Source organism: Schistocerca piceifrons, chromosome 1 (genome assembly GCF_021461385.2).
Source record: "Schistocerca piceifrons isolate TAMUIC-IGC-003096 chromosome 1, iqSchPice1.1, whole genome shotgun sequence".
Classification (NCBI taxonomy): domain Eukaryota; kingdom Metazoa; phylum Arthropoda; class Insecta; order Orthoptera; family Acrididae; genus Schistocerca; species Schistocerca piceifrons.
The window spans coordinates 523,971,732-523,989,667 of record NC_060138.1 but is presented as its reverse complement, the minus strand read 5'-3'; the positions used below and the strand labels follow the sequence as shown (position 1 = coordinate 523,989,667).

At 41.9% G+C, this 17,936-nt stretch overlaps 1 protein-coding gene across 3 annotated transcripts in view; it reads left to right on the top strand.

Annotated features, from left to right (window-relative positions):
• The window catches only part of LOC124798207 (cerebellar degeneration-related protein 2), a 486,918-nt gene that overhangs the window by 443,684 nt on the left and 25,298 nt on the right, over positions 1 to 17,936 (top strand). For all 3 annotated transcript variants that reach the window (XM_047261522.1, XM_047261531.1, XM_047261514.1), the window contains exon 2: positions 12,008 to 12,120. In XM_047261522.1, the coding sequence (XP_047117478.1) occupies positions 12,008 to 12,120 (113 nt within the window). The remainder of the gene's footprint in view (positions 1 to 12,007; positions 12,121 to 17,936) is intronic.

The following is a 17,936-nucleotide window of genomic DNA, read 5'->3' as shown; positions in this document are numbered from 1 at the left end:
TGTTCTCCAAGGACTGAAGTTATAAAACGTTTCTTGTATTCTTTACTAATTTTTCCGCCCTTGCTTGCCTCCACATGAATGTTTCGTGGGCAGATCGTTCCAAGACTCGTCGAAATATTTGGGTCGAAAGTGCCTCGTGCCTCATGAGGGCGAATATATAATTTGTTTACTATTCTGCCTGTCATTGATATGGCTGTGTACGGACTGCAACACTCTAGCTGTAGTTTTCTTTCCTCTGACACAATGTTGATAAAGACATTTCATACTAGAGTTGACTCTGGTCATTGTTCAAAACATTTACTTTCTTCACACACTGTTCTGTCATAAACATGTTCACTTCTTCCAAAAATTGTTTTGCCTTCTGACGTATACTATTATCGTCTTCTGTGTCCTTAAATGTGACAAATGTAGTAACATGCCTAGATGACATCCCGTATTCAGCTTCAAGATTGTCGATAAGAGAAATGGAAACTCTGCAATTCTAAGAGCTAACTATTTTAGACGCTTCTAGTGCCCAGATTTGCAAATGCCAATAGTGAAATGTAGATCCATGTAATGTGGCTCTTTCAAATTGGGATATTACATGTTCTTTTATAGTTAGTATTGTAATTGCGACAGTTTGTTTCCTATGAAACGAGCTCCTGCTCGACTTTTTCTAGATGCATAACTTAGAATCGATCTGCCATTTGATTTACTGTTCATACACTTGTAGCTCCTCATTAGTTTGCTATAAGAATTGAAGGCGCGGTTGTTACAGCCTCCATAAATGTTCTTTAGTACACTGTCATCCATATTATCTAATACACTGGCACTCGACTGTTTGGGGGAGATAGTTCGTATTCACTTCGAGTGGACTGTTCTTATTACTCAGAAGATGGACGTCGTAAGCCTATCTTCTGGTTGAGGTTCTTCCTGTCCAAAATTAGTATATCGATCCAGCGTAACGTCATGTATTTCTGTGTCATACCCATTATGGTTCTGAATTATGTTATGTATCCGCGAACATTCTATCATCCACCCTGATTTCATTTCCATATTCAGCACGTCGCAACTTTGTCCCTAATATTTGGACCACATTCTTAGGATTAATTATCTTCACGATAACGCTTTACATAGTTTATACAGTAACCCACATGCGACCACTCTCACACACGTTCGTACTGCAGCTATACCATTCACACAATCCAAGCACCTGTTGCTGCAGCTACAACATGCCACCGTCTGTTTGTGCTAGCAGACATATGCGGAGTTTGCCATGTAAATGACACAGTCCGCTGTTGTTCTGTATGATACAGTGTTCGTTTAGCCAAGGATTCGTGCGATTCCGAGCGTTGCAGGTCAAAGGTGTCCCACCGCAAGTACAGAATTCCAGTCGACGGCACGAGCTATTGGCATTCTTGACATGTGACTTCGCCGTTATACGCCTTGAATTCGGCTGGCTCATTGCCATAGAAACGATCAGGCGACGTTTTCTCTTGTAGCTGCAGCCATTTCGTAAGAAATGTGAAAATGAAATGTCTGAACACCACGGTATCATAGAGAATTTCACATCTTGGCCCACATCTTGACAAACTTAAAACGTGCAGACGCCTTACGGGGAGCAATGCATCGTAAGGACAATGTTAAGCTCGGTAACAGCACTTCAGATCTGGTAGAACAAACGGAATGTGCATGATTATAAACGTGTGAAAATATTCAGTTTCAATCAGTATGCTACAAACAAGAAGTGGATATAGACTGTTACTTGTTCCTGAATTTGCAGGATGAGTCGATAGTTCTGAAGATTGGAAACAGAGATTTAATCCTATTCTGACCATCAGGTCCATCAGCAAATCAACGATTATTATTATTACCCACCAGGTTTAGTTTCTTCAGAAACTGGATTAGACAAAAAGCAATTTCATTACTTTTTATGAACATTCTCTGTCCATTCAAAACATACTAAGTTGCAAGAGCGGAGTTCATCAAAGGAAGCCACATCATCTCGAGATTGTGGACGTCCATCACATCCCAATACTGCATGTGCCCTACCTCCTATCTGTGTCAACTGCGGAGAGAATCATTCACTTTGCTCGCCAGATTGCGGGATTTTACAGAAAGAGAGGAAAAGCATGGGATGCAAGACCCTGGACCGACTGACCTACACTGAGGCTAAGAGAAAATTTGAGCGCCTGTGGCTGTGATCACCTATTAGGCCGCCACTACGAGAACAGTTGCCGCCCCATCAGTTCCTCGCATTCCTGTCGCCTCACAGAACCAGGAGACTACACCTGCCCCCATTGATGGTGGGGGCCACTTCCCTCCCTGTTGCTCCCGCACCACCTACTTCAGGATCAACCCCCCCCCCCCCACAACCATCAGGGGTATTAGTCCCCACTTTTGAGCCAGAGAAGCGTAAGTCCTCTTCGGCTCCAAAGCAGCTGGTCGTAGGGCTTCACGCTCATCTTCAGTCCCAGAGACTGAATCAGTGAAGACCTCCCAGCCAGGGAAACCCAAGGAGCTGCGAGAGGAATCCACAGAGGTGGTCCACAAGACCAAGAGAACTGTGGTGGCACCCACACCGCCGCTACCTACAAGCTCTGCATCTGCGGATGATGCGGACATTCTGGCGTCCGCTGAGGACATCCGTCTCGCCAGACCCTCGGACACCATGGATATGGACTGCTCCGACAAGAAGTCGGTGGCAGCAGGTGTCCCTGAGGCGTAAACAGCCTCATTGAATATTCCATGGCTTCCCAGTCTCACGATGTCATCCTCTTGTGGAATTGCGGCTGTTTTTTCCACCGCCTGGCTGATCTACGGCAACTGTTAAGCTTTAGACTTGCTTTCTGTATTGTCCTCCAGGAAACCTGGTTTCCAGAAATATGGGCCCCTGCCCTCCGCGGCTATAAGGGATATTACAGGAACCGCAGCGACTAAAATAGTGTCTGGGGTGGAGTTTACGTTTATGTACTAAACTCAGTTTCTTGAAGCTGTGGCTGTCAGAATAAGGACGTCACAGGAAATAACTGTCTGCAATGTATATATTCCCTCAGATGGTGCAGTATCCCTGAATGTATTAAATGCACTGATTGATCAACTCCTTAAACCTTTCCTACTTTAGAGAGATTTTAACGCCCATAACCATTTGTGAGGTGGCACCGTGCTTACTGGCCGAGGCAGAAATGTCGAAACTTTACGTCCTAACTCGACCCCTGCGTTTTAAATACTGGGGCGATACGCATTTCAGTGTGGCTCATAGTAGTTATTCCGCCATTGATTTATCAATTTGCAGCCCAGGACTTCCCCCATCTATCCACTTGAGAGCACATAACAACCTGTGTGGTAGTGACCACTTCCCCATCTTCCTGTCACTGCCCCGGCATCAGGCCCATGGACGCATGCCCAGATTGGCTTTAAACAAGGAGGACTGGGAAACTTTCACCTCTGCTGTCAACGTTGAATCTCCCCCCCACAGTAACATCGATGTGATGGTTGAGCAGGTGTCAACAACAATCGTTTCTGTGACACAAAACATGATCCATCGCTCTTCAGGTTGCCCCCGGCGAAAGGCAGTACCTCGGTGGTCGCCGGAAGTCTCTGAAGCAATTAAGGAGCTTCGGTGAGCTCTGCAGCGGCACCCTTTCCTAGAGTATCCCATAGCTTTTAAACGGCTCCGTGCCCGCAATCGCCAACTTACCAAAAGACGGAAGCACGAGTGCTTGGGAGAGATGTGTCTCGGCCATTGGATGCCATACGTCATCTTCCCAAGTCTGGGCGAAGATCAAACGTGTTTCCGGGTACCACATCTCAACAGGTGTTCCCGGTGTTAACATTAATGGCGTGTTATCTATCGACGCAAACGCAATTGCCGAGCACTTTGCTGAGCACTATGCTCGAGCCGCTGCGTCGGAGAATTACCCCCCCCCAAAGCCTTTCGCACTCTTAAACGGCTGCTGAGGGGGGGAAGTCACCTCGCTCACTACACGCCACACTGAATCCTGTAACGCCCCATTTACAGAGTGGGAGCTCCTCAGTACCCTTGCACATTGCCCCGACACAGCTCCTGGGCCAGATCGGATCCACAGTCAGATGATGAAACATCTCTCGTCTGACTACAAGCGACATCTCCTTGTCATCTTCAACTGGATCTGGTGTGATTGCGTCTTTCCATCGCAGTGGCGGGAGAGCACCATCATTCCGGTGCTCAATCCCGGTAAAAACCCACGTGATGTGGATAGCTATCGGCCTATCAGCCTCACCAACGTTTTTTGTAAGCTGCTGGAATGTATGGTGTGCCGGCTGTGGAGTCATTGGCTCCATGTCAGGGCAGCTTCCGCCAGGGTCGCTCTACCACTGATAATCTTGTATCCCTCGACTGTGCCATCCGAACAACCTTTTCCAAACGCCAACACCTGGTTGCAATCTTTTTTGATTTACGAAAAGCATATGACACGACCTGGCGGTATCATATCCTTGCCACATTATACGAGTGGGATCTCAGAGGCCCGCTCCAGATATTTATCCAAAATTTCTTGTCTCTTCGTACTTCCTGTGTCAAAGATGGTGCCTCCCATAGTTCCTCCCCCCCCCCCCCCCCTCCCCCGACATTCAGGAGAATGGGGTCCCGCAGGGTTCTGTATTCACTGTCCGTCCATTTTTAGTGGCCATTAATGGTTTAGCAGCAGCTGTAGGGCCGTCCGTCTCACCTTCTCAGTATGCAGACGACTTCTGCATTTGTACTGCTCTACCAGTGCTGGTGTTGCTGAGCGGCGCCCACAGAGAGCTATCCACAAGGCGCAGTCACGGTTTCCAGTTTTCGACTGTAAAGCTACTACAAATAGTATAGTGAACACATTATTGTGGCCAAGATAGACACGAAGCCCACGCCTACCACAGTAGTAAAAGTTTATATGCCAATTAGCTCCGCAGCTGACGAAGAGATTCATGAAATGTATGATAAAAGAAATTATTCAGATAGTGAAGGGAGACGAAAATTTAATAGTCATGGATGACTGGAATTCGATAGCAGGATAAGGAAGAGAAGGAAACGTAGTAGGTGAATATGGCATAGGGGTAAGAAATGAAAGAGGAAGTCCCCCTGGTAGAATTTTGCACAGAGCATAACTTAATCATAACTTAACACTTGGTTCAAGAATCATAAAAGAAGGTAGTACACATGGAAGAGGCCTGGAGATACTTAAGGTTTCAGATAGATTATATAATGGTAAGGCACAGATTTAGGAACCAGGTTTTAAATTGTAAGACATTTCCAGGGGCAGATTTGGACTCTGGCCATAATCTATTGGTTATGAACTGTAAATTAAAACGGAAGAAACTGCAAAAAGGTGCGAAATTAAGGAGATGGGACCTGGATAAACTGACAGAACCAGAGGTTGCAAAGTGTTCCAGGGAGAGCATTAGGGAACGATTGACAGGAGTGGGGAAAGAAATACAGTAGGAGGAGGATGGGTAGCTTTGAGAGATGAAACAGTGAAGGAAGCAGAGGATTAAGTAGGTAAAAAGATTAGGTCTAGTAGAAATCTTTGGGCAATAGAAGAGATATTGAATTTAATTGTTGAAAGGAGAAAATATAAAAATGCAGTAAATGAAGCAGGCAAAAGGAACCTAAACGTCTCAAATGAGATCGACAGGAAGTGCAAAATGGCTAACCAGGGATGGTTAGAGGACAAACCTAAGGATGTAGAGACATATCTCACTACGGGAAAATTAAAGAGACCTTTGGAGAAAAGAGGTCCGCTTGTATGAATATCAAGAGCTCAGACGGAAAACCAGTTCTAAGCAAAGAAGGGAAAGCAGAAAGGTGGAAGGAGTGTATAGAGGGTCTATACAAGGACGATGTTCTTGAGGACAGTATTATGGAAATGGAAGAGGGTGTAAATGATCAAAGGGGAGATATGATACTGCGTGAAGAGTTTGACAGAGTAGTAAAAGACCTAATTCGAAACAGGGCCCCGGGAGTAGACAACATTCCATTAGAATTACTGACAGCCTTGTGAGAGCCAGTCCAGACAAAACTCAACCATCTGGTGGGCAAGATGTATGAGACAGGCGAAATACCCTTGACTTCAAGAATATAATAATTCCAATCCCAAAGAAATCAAGTGTTGACGTGTGAAAATTACCAAACTATCAGTTTAATAAGTCACAGCTGCAAAATACCAACACGAATTCTTTACAGACGAATGGAAAAACTGGTAGAAGCCGACCTCGGAAGATCAGTTTGGATTCCGTAGAAATGTTGGAACACGTGGGGCAATACTGTCCCAACGACTTACCTTAGAAGCTAGATTAAGAAATGGTAAACCTACGTTTCTGGCATTTGTAGACTTAGAGAAAGCTTTTGACAATGTTGACTGGAATACTCTCTTTCAAATTCTGAAGGCGGCAGGGTTAAAATACAGGGAGCGAAGGGCTATTTACAATTTGTACAGAAACCAGATGGCAGTTACAAGAGTCAAGGGGCATGAAAGGGAAGCAGTGGTTGCGAAGGGAGTGAGACTGTGTTGTAGCCTCTCCCCGATGTTATTCAGTCTGTATATTGAGCAAGCAGTAAAGCAAACAAAAGAAAAATTTGGAAAAGAATTAAAATCCATGGATAAGAAATAAAAACTTTTTGAGGTTCGCCGATGACATTGTAATTGTCAGAGACAGCAAAGGACCTGGAAGAGCAGTTAAACGGAATGGAAAGTGTCTTGAAAGGAGGATATAAGATGTACATCAACAAAAGCGAAACGAGGATATAAGATGTACATCAACAAAAGCGAAACGAGGATAATGGAATGTAGTCGAATTAAATCGGGTGATTCTGCGGGAATTAGATTAGGAAATGAGATTCTTAAAGTAGTAGATGAGTTTTGCTATTTGGGGAGCAAAATAACTGATGATGGTCGAAGTAGAGAGGATATAAAATGTAGAGTGGCAATGGCAAGGAAAGCGTTTCTGAAGAAGCAAAAATTTGTTGACATCGAATATAGATTAAAGTATCAGGAAGACGTTTCTGAAAGTACTCATATCGAGTGTAGCCATGTATGGAAGTGAAACATGGACGATAAATATTTGGACAAAAAGAGAATAGGAGCTTTCGAAATATGGTGCTACAGAAGAATGCTGATTGTTAGATGGGTAGATCACATGAGGAGGTGGTATTGAATATAATTGGGGAGAAGAGAGATTTGTGGGACAACTTGACTAGAAGAAGAGATCGGTTGGTAGGACATATTCTGAGGCATCAAGGGACCACCAATTTAGTATTGGATGGCAGTGTGAAGGACAAAAATCGTAGAGGGAGAACAAGAGATGGATACACTTAGCAGATTCAGGATGATGTAGGTTGCAGTAGGTACGGGGAGATGGAGAAGCTTGCACAGGATAGAGTAGCATCAAACCTGTCTCTGGACTGGAGGAGAAGAAGAAGAAGAAGAAGAAGAAGAAGACGACAGTGTTTTACCACCAGCACTATTCTGAAGCGGATTTGGTAGCCCAGTTAAACATGGCGTCTGGAAAACAGCTGTCCCAGCTTCCGATTTTGTCAGCACAATCGTTCTCTCTCTTCACTTAATTGTTTGAGGTAGACAGCTTCATGCTCAGTCTAATACCTGTGGTTCTCCTGTACTCCACAGTAAGTCACTCCTTCCATATTAGAATAATAATTTGAGAACAAGACGTAACCTGACAACCGAAGCACGTTTCAAAACGGTTATGCATTTACATGGGAGCGAAAATCGATTGCGTAACTGGAAAACTTGGGTGGCAACTAGAAGTGAATTTCCAGAATGTAAGATCTTGTCTAGTTTAATAAATGAAAGTAGAAGGCCGGCAATCCAATGGTGAAAACGCGGCCGTTGATTGGCCAATGAGGTTATTGCACGCTTTGCTTCTGAGACTCTAACAGATGGTGACGGAGATTGTAGCATTCGCTTTTAACCCCAGTTTTCAATAGAGAAAAAACCCATCTACAGCTGCTTTTGCTTCTTTAAAGCAGTGGATGTTACTAGAAAGCACCAAGGAGAATGGCCGCGAGGTAGTCATTTTAACTACGTTGCGTACTGGGCGCAGCCTTATTAGACATCGTCATTAATGCCCCCTCCCCCCTCCCCCCCCCCCCCCCACCACCACCACCACCACCACCACCACCACCACTACTTAGTACAAACTGCGCTCAAGTTTTAACCGTCCGCCATTTCCTGACGGAATGCCCATTTTTTAACCGTTTACGTTCTCGCTTGGGTTCGTTGTCTGAGTAACTCTTCCGTCCGAACAGGCCTTGGAAGGCCAAACGGTACCGACTGGCCGCGGTGTCATCCTCAGCCCACAGGCGTCACTGGATGCGGGTGTGGAGGGACATGTGGTCAGCACACAGCTCTCCCGGACGTTTTGTCAGTTAACGAGACAAGAGCTGCTACTTCTCCATCAAATAGCTCGTCAGTTTGCCTCACGAAGGCTGAGTGCACCCCGCTTGTCAACAGCGCTCGGCAGACCGGATGGTCACCCATACAAGTGAAAGCCCCCCGCCCGACAGCGCTTAACTTCAGTGATCTGAAGGGAACCGATGTTACCACTGCATCAAGGCCGTTGGCCGTTGTCAGAGTAATAGGCCGTTTTAGCAAACGACGTGCGAGCTGTCGTTCGCTTTTTAATTTTTATCTGTCGTAGCAATATGGCGAAGGCCATTTAAATTTTACTTCTGGACATCAGTTTCTTTATGGTGTATTTTATAGCCCTTTTTCCACGTCCCTGTTTTCAGCTCTCTTCTCATATGTCACTTGGGATTGACGTTTAGTCGTTTTTTAACTTCTGTCTTCATGTTCCATAGTTTTGCATGGACGCTTATGACCCTGGTTGAGACCTAAAACAAACCAAACAAAATCCATTTTTGTCATAAGATAAATTTCAATAAAAATCGGATATTGATGACTTTGCTTCTAGACGCCTCAATTTACATTTACTGAATGGAATGTCAGTCAAAAATTACCAAATGTAATAAGTGCATAATTTGCACGGTATACCGTATTAATCAAATTAATATTGACAACTTGTGGAATATTTTAAGGAATTGTTTCGATGTGTGTTTTGGTTTAAACTGCATTCATAATGAATTTGTTGACTGAGTGGCATAAGTATGCCTACTCCCTTCATTAGGTGAACTTAATGTTAAAATTCGAATCATCTTAAGATCCTGTTTAAAATCTACTAACAAGTATGTAAGGTTTGATAAGATATCAGTACAGCACGTAATAAATCAACCCTTGTAGTGTGTTACGAAGCAACCACTATTGGTGTCTGGCAGTGACCAGTGGGACATAGACTCCATGAGATGGCGTAGCAGCTGCCTGCCTGTGGGTAATTTGAGACTGCATTGATGCAGAATCATAGGATATATATTTCCTGTGACATATCGAATTCACAAGCGTCACCTTGAAACTGAGAGTGAGAGAGCGCAGTGATTAACACTATGGACCTGAATGCTGGAGGACGACAGCTAAAATACATGTGCAACTGTCCAGCTGTAGGTTTTGTTTCTTTGATGGTTTTTCTTTTTGATCCTTCCCCAGTCCCATCTTGGGCTAAGTGCAGTTATGGTGTGTGCAGCTCTTTGCTTGCTGCAGTAGGTAACATTGTGATAAGTCCAGAATGAAATTTTCACTCTGCAGTGGAGTGTGTGCTGATTTTAAAATTTTCTGGCAGATTAAAACTGTGTGCTGAACCGAGACTCGAACTCTGGACATTCGCCTTTTGCAGGCAATTGCTCTACCAACTGAGCTACCCAAGCACGACTCACGACCCCTCCCTGCAACTTTACTTCCGCCAGTACCTCGTCTCCTACCTTCCAAATTTCACGGAAGTTCTCCTGCGAACATTCTGGAAACATCCCCCAGGCTGTGGCTAAGCCATGTCTTTGCAATATCCTTTCTTCCAGTAGTGCCAGTCCTGCAAGTTTCCCAGGAGAACTTCTGTGAAGTTTACAAGAGGAGACGAGGTACTGGTGTAAGTACAGTTGTGAGGAGGGGTCGTGAGTCGTGCTTGGGTAGATCATTTGGTAGAGCACTTGCCCACGAAAGGCAAGGTCAGAGTTAGTCTCGGTCCAGCACACAGTTTTAATCTGCCAGGAAGTTTCAGTGTGATGAGTGATGGGAAGTCAATGATTTGTTCTTTATTGTTGAGAATGGGAAGAGAACTAGACATGGTGATACAGATCTGTCACGAGGCCTGGTGCTGAGATTATGTTGGAATGTGACAATTCCTCTCACTGAGTGAGGCAGTTAATACACTGAACTTGCATTCAGGAGGATTACGGTTCAAATTCACATTGGGCCATCCTGATCTATATTTTCTGTGATTTTCCTAAATCGCTTGAGGCAAATGCCAAGATGGTTCCTTTGAAGGGTATGGCCAACTTCCTTATCTAATCAGATGGGATTGTTGACCTTGCTGTTTGATCCCCTCCCCCAAATCGACCAACCAACCAATTCTTCTCATCATTCACTGCCCAGTTACCAGCTGCAGTGCACAACAGAAGAGACAGGTACATCCTAACTGCATTTTTACCAGGTCTCGTGCCTGGTAGCTAATGACCTCACTGTTTGTCGTCAGCAGGATGCTAAATGCTAATCTTCCTTCTTTCCTTCCTTCATCTTTGGAAGTTGGTCAGTTCATTACTAAACTACCAAGCCAGTTATTTCCATGACTAAGTGGTTTTGGGAATTGTTGTCATCTCCTGTTTTTCAATGTTTTGAGTAAATTTATTGCTAACTGCTTGCCTTCTTCAGCATCACAGCCTACTAAACTACACAAGTGGGCGACTTAAAATTTTCCCAGAACACTCGCATCTGTGAATGCATCATGTACCTGCAGGCTCGTTAAGTCCTTCTATAATGTTATAGGAAGATTGTTCGTCAGCATTTTGTGGAATAGTCAATTCATCAGACTTATTGGTACAACTACCTGCCTCTGTAGAACAGCTATAAGTACACTCTTCAGTGATTGCTCTAGATTTGTATACCCCTAAGTGCTAGCAATAGAAAAAAATCTTTGGTATGGTATTTAGCTAGCCAGGTGACATCCTCTTTTGATGTTGTTTTATAACAGTCTCACATTGTACTAAGATGTCTGAAGTAGTGTTTACAGTGGGCACATGAACCTGTCTCAATCTGCAACAAAATTGAGCACTTACATCTCAACTCTGAACGGAAATCCAAATGATTGGAATTCAGATTTAGGCCTTCCTAATTCTTTTAGTATCACTTGTCGATAAGTGTGAGAAAAAACACTGTGGTTGAGTCACATAAAATTGTAGATACTTCTGTAATGGCTAACTCAGTTTACGGTTCAGGGGAAGACTAGGATGTACAAAACTGGACTGTGCAGATAAAATTATGGTAAATGTCGAATCAACCTTCAGGCTTTGGATGACATTACTTTCTAGTGTTCATTTGCAAGGTAATTAAGAGTATATTAAGCTCAATGCTCCTGAGTTAATTTGAATGCCACGCTTCAAATATGTTGTCTTCTTTGCAAGCCTACTAAAGTATTTAATTATAATGAACGTATAGTAGACTCTTAGCATTCTGCAGTGTAGCTACATCTGAAATACTTCAAACTGGTTGCCTGAAAGTTTTATTCCTCGTAATATTTATGGGCTGAAAGATTATCAAAGAGTTTTACTAAAATATACACATAATGTATCTAAGGAAACTTTATATTTCAGATGATGTTTACGTAAGGCTTCCCTGCATTAAACTGAGGGAGGATTGCACACAAGTTACACATATTATAGGCAGATGAGCAGAAAGATGACTGAAAGTTATATGTGCTTGAGTTCTGAAGATTGCATGTGATTCGAAACTTATTTTAATTCTCTTGCAAATATCTAGGAATTCATCACTAAAGAAAACTACCTTGGATTACACTGTGATCATCTTCTATTTTGTCACTCACATCACAGGTTACTTTAGTGTAGAACTACAGCATCATTGGAATTGTAGTGATACGAAATTTTGTGTTTCAGATCTGCAGTTGGCAGCAGAGCTAGGAAAGACTTTACTAGAGAGAAACAAAGAGTTGGAGACAAGCCTCAAACAGTACCAAGGAGTTATAGAGGATCAGGCACAGGAGATAGAGGTAAGTTGTGCACACTTCAGTCGCTTGCTGATCCTTTGGAAATGAGTCTATATAAGAGTAACAAAATTTTGATTTGTGATGGGTATACACAAATTCTGTTATTACATAAGCAAAACACAATGGAACCAAAATTTACATTATGCCCAGCCTTGACAATAATACAATTCTTCTTTTTCTGATCTAAATCAAAGACCCATCTTTCACTACTGTTGTTTGCCAGTAAGAAAAATTCTTTGACTGTGGATGCCACACGTTTTGGCAATGTAATAAAATCAAACAGCATCCAATCTAAGAACGAAGATGGACAACAGGTAGCATGTAAAAATGTTCTGTGGAATCTTCCATGGTTTCATTGATAAATTTTTTTCCTACGTTTGATTTAAATAATATGAGCTTTTAATTACTGCTACAACTGACACTGCATATTTATTTCACAGTCATTGAATTAAGTCTAATATAACTATATTCAAAATTATTTCTCAAAAACTAAGATGGACTAATTTACAGTAAATTTCATTAGAGGAAATTTAACAGCAGCTTGATGTACCAATAGATTTAATCCAACTCCTTACATAGTTGTTCAAAAATGAAAGGAGGGGCACAAACCTTATTCTTGCTCTATGTTTTGTTGTGACAACTTTCTTACACATACAGAACTACAGAATGTAATTCCTTGGGGAATTATTTAATTAAATCAAGCAGTGGCAAATTGTGGGGGATGAATCATTACTTGCCATATATAGACATGGTGCTAAGCTGCAGACAGGGACGACACAAAGGCTGCTATATACTCGAGCTTTTGGCCAAAACAGCATCTAAAGTAGGAATATCTCTCTCTCTCTCTCTCTCTCTCTCTCTCTCTCTCTCTCTCTCTCTCTCTCTCTCTCTCTCTCTCTCTCTCTCTCTGTCTGTGCGTGTGCGTGTGCGAGCGCACGCGCAGAGAGAGAGAGAGAGCGAGTGAAGGGCCATGACGGAGATGTTCCCTTGGGACATAGGAGGCGGTGCAGTTCAAACCACTAGGACCACGGACACTACAGTGCAACTCAGTGTTAAAACCACAACCTCCATTGTTCCACCCAGTATAGCCTCCAGGTCACACATGTTCTCAAGGAAACAAGAAAAACTGGTCAGTGGTGTCAGCGATTTTAGAGAAATGATACTCCTAGAAAGTGTGGCAGAAAGATCAGACTGTGACTCCATTGCGTGGCTGGTGGCCCGCCAAGCAGGAACTTATTGGTATGCTGGCCTGTTATGTAGGTCCTAAGTTCTGCTTCTTAGAGAAGGGCAGTAACAAAATTGATTAAGAGGGGAGCTTTTATGGAGGGAGGATGAAAGATATACAGAATTAAACCATTGGCAAGTGATTGGTGGAAAATCAGGTGATTGGTTGGGAATCATAAGTGTGGGCTGGGAATCATATGTGTGCAAAAGACTGTTGCCAGGAGAGCATTTTAGCGCATTTGGGTTTGGGCAGCAAGGCCAGGGTGGTACATACATACATTCAGTCTAGTCGAGAGTAAGATGCATTGGAGGTCATACTTTCAGACCTGGAGATTTGGAGATCAACACTCGGGGGAGGGTAGGCCTGACCGGCAGAGATGGAGGCTCCCCTTGAGTGTCGTCACTACGCTTAAATGCCGACCACCACTGCTTATGACAAGAATACATTGCAGCACTAGCATGGTGGGGACTGATAGGCGCAATAACATGTTAAGTTGTATGGAAGTGGTGAAAACACTATCAGTTGCTCTGCTCTAGTAAGGTGCTAATCTTCATTTGCTGTCATCTTCATGCCTTGCAGTCACTGCATATCTCTCGTATAACTTTATAATTTACCTTCAATATTTAATATGCCAATTTTGGAATAAATTATAAGTATACTTTGGTCAGTGATATGCCTTTCATGGTCCATGAATCGCATGCCCATGGATAAGAGTAACATATAGTTCAGTGGTACCCACTCAGGATACAATGCTCAGCCCCCATAACAGACGGCATTTTGTTAAATTCTTTTGTGTAAATTAGTCAGCACTGGCTCCTGAGGAAGGATCTCTCACAGTAAATGTATCAGTCATGTATAAAACCTGATGACTCGGAGATCTCTTAAGGTTGTCAACAATTGCTTACACATGTCCAATTTGTCTTAGATATGTAAATTATACAATTTTTAATAAAGAAAATATTTTTAAATTTCCAGTTTTATACCACTGAACAATGAAAAACCAGTATCCAGTAAGTGCCTAATTTTATCTTCCATTATTAACTTTCTCTACATAAATCCATTTCAAAATAGAACAAAAATATTTTTACCTTGAGAAATGGTTATACTTCACAGTACAGCATTAAAATCTCAAACTCCCATAGACACAAGCTTTAGATTATGAAACATGATTTTACTCAGTACTTCAGTAGTCCAAAGTACCATATACTACAATAACACTTAGTTGAGTTCTTATGTTTCAGTGTTCTCTTTTGAACTGATATCAAATGTTATAAAAAGTAATTATACATGTTTAATCTAGAATGTCATTAATAATCTGATAGTTACAGAAACCAGTAATGTACTTTGGGTAGTAAAAAGTGACATAATTCTTAATTTTAAAAGAACAAGGTTTGTTGTGATCCAGTTAAAAGCCACTTCAGCGATTAACTTGGCTGTGTCAGAGAACTGATGTGAGGGTGCTCATTGGTATATTTGTCATTGCTGAACTGTTTGCATGTGGTCTTTTAAGAACATTCCCGCACTTAGTTCAGTTTTACTGTTGTGATGATGTCCATGGTAAGCAAGCATTCTGTTACAGTGGTGAGAATCCAGGTATCCAAGATAGGAACAGAGAAAAATCAACCAGTTTAAACAGAACTGGTATTTTAGTTCTGAGGATTGACATTTTTCGGTATTTGTTTGGTCTCTGTTATAACAGGTTTTTATTTTTTGTAGTAACGGGTAAGAGTCTATTTGCCATTGGAGAAGTAACATCCGGAAGTTTTAGCACATGAAACGTTTTTCAAAAAGTGAGTGATATTTGTAAAATTTTCATTGTTTTGAAATATTGTATTACAGTAAATGGGGAACATGATCAGTGCTATTTGAGTAACAACACAGACAGCTAGCAACTAGCAACAAACAAGACATAACAATCGGTACAGCATTACTGGCATAACAAAGTACCTGTTGCCATGTAGTATGGCCTAATAGACAGCGCATGTGCACGTGCAGTTCGCAAGGCTGAGCCCACACCTGATTAAAAGTATATTGACATATTTCACTACAAAATTTGAAATAATTATAGGAAAAGAATGCTACAGATTTTACCCAAATGCTTATTTGTCTGCCATTTCTGTGAAATAATATTACGTGAAAAAAATTACAGCTACAGTAAAAATAAAAAACTTTACAATTCATTCATAGTTTATTATGAAAAGAGAACGTAGCTGAGCTCCCACTTCTGTGTCTATAATATGCTTTCAGCTGCTTGTAGCCCTTGGAAATGAAGAACTTAATATGAAGACTATAGATTTGTCAAACTTCAGTTTCCACCCTTTAGCACTGACATAATTCTGTTATGTACCTAATTTATCTGATACTTTGCATCTATGTATCTTGAAATGTGAAACGTGAAAACTGGAGGGAGTCTCAAAATGTTTCAGTATTTGTTCAGTCTTTTTATTACTGAAAATAATAGCAATAAAAAACCAAAAGTTGGTTATTTCCAAAACAGATTATTTTGAGCAATTTAACAGTCAGGCTAAATTCGAGACGAAGAAAACTGGAATAACCAAAAACAAGTTGTTCTAGTGATATCTGACATTGCTAAGAAGGATGTGTGGAACAGATGTAGCTTAGTTTCTAAAGTGTACATTCCTTGATCATATCAGTTTCACCCAAGAGATCAAAAACTATCTGCCTTTGCAAGGAAGCATTCATTTATGGTTTGTTGTTGTTGTTGTTGTTGTTGTTGTGGTCTTCAGTCCTGAGACTGGTTTGATGCAGATCTCCATGCTACTCTATCCTGTGCAAGCTTCTTCATCTCCCAGTACCTACTGCAACCTACATCCTTCTGAATCTGCTTAGTCTATTCATCTCTTGGTCTCCCCCCTATGATTATTACCCTCCACGCTGCCCTCAAATACTAAATTGGTGATCCCTTCATGCCTCAGAACATGTCCTACCAACCGATCCCTTCTTCTGGTCAAGTTGTGCCACAAACTTCTCTTCTCCCCAATCCTATTCAATACTTCCTCATTAGTTATGTGATCTACCCATCTAATCTTCAGCATTTTCTGTAGCACCACATTTCAAAAGCTTCTATTCTCTTCTTGTCCAAACTATTTTCCGTCCATGTTTCACTTCCATACATGGCTACACTCCATACAAATACTTTCAGAAATGACTTCCTGACACTTAAATCTATACTCGATGTTAACAAATTTCTCTTCTTCAGAAACGCTTTCCTTGCCATTGCCAGCCTACATTTTACATCCTCTCTACTTCATCCATCATCAGTTATTTTGCTCCCCAAATAGCAAAACTCCTTTACTACTTTAAGTGCCTCATTTCCTAATCTAATACCCTCAGCATCACCCGACTTAACTCGACTACATTCCATTATCCTCGTTTTGCTTTTGTTGATGTTCATCTTACATCCTCCCTTCAAGACACCATCCATTCCGTTCAACTGCTCTTCCACGTCCTTTGCTGTCTCTGACAGAATTACAATGTCATCGGCGAACCTCAAAGTTTTTATTTCTTCTCCATGGATTTTAATACCTACTCCGAATTTTTCTTTTGTTTCCTTTACTGCTTGCTCAATATAGAGATTGAATAACATCGGGGAGAGGCTACAACCCTGTCTTACTCCCTTCCCAACCACTGCTTCCCTTTCATGTCCCTCAACTCTTATAACTGCCATCTGGTTTCTGTACAAGTTGTAAATAGCCTTTCGCTCCCTGTATTTTACCCCTGCCACCTTTAAAATGTGAAAGAGAGTATTCCAGTCAACATTGTCAAAAGCTTTCTCTAAGTCTACAAATGCTAGAAACGTAGGTATGCCTTTCCTTAATCTTTCTTCTAAGATAAGTCGTAAGGTCAGTATTGCCTCACGTGTTCCAGTATTTCTACGGAATCCAAACTGATCTTCCCCAAGGTCAGCTTCTACTAGTTTTTCCATTCGTCTGTAAAGAATTCATGTTAGTACTTTGCAGCTGTGGCTTATTAAACTGATTGTTCGGTAATTTTCACATCTGTCAACATCTACTTTCTTTGGGATTGGAATTATTATATTCTTCTTGAAGTCTGAGGGTATTTCGCCTGTTTCATACATCTTGCTCACCAGATGGTAGAGTTTTGTCAGGACTGGCTCTCCCAAGGCCGTCAGTAGTTCTAATGGAATGTTGCTTACTCGGGGGGCCTTGTTTCGACTCGGGTCTTTCAGTGCTCTGTCAAACTCTTCACGCAGTATCTTATCTCCCATTTCATCTTCATCTACATCCTCTTCCATTTCCATAATATTGTCCTCAAGTGCATCGCCCTTGTATAGACCCTCTATATACTCCTTCCACCTTTCTGCTTTCCCTTCTTTGCTTAGAACTGGGTTTCCATCTGAGCTCTTGATGTTCATACATGTGGTTCTCTTATCTCCAAAGGTCTCCTTAATTTTCCTGTAGTCATTTATGGTAACCAATCAAAATGGCAGTTTAAAAGTATGTGTGTTGTGAACTACTTAGTAAACTCTCAACCATCTTAACAATTTTTGCAAAGACCTTTTTTATTCTGTTGTCATAGATTTTTCTGCCATGTTGTATAACATGACATCTTT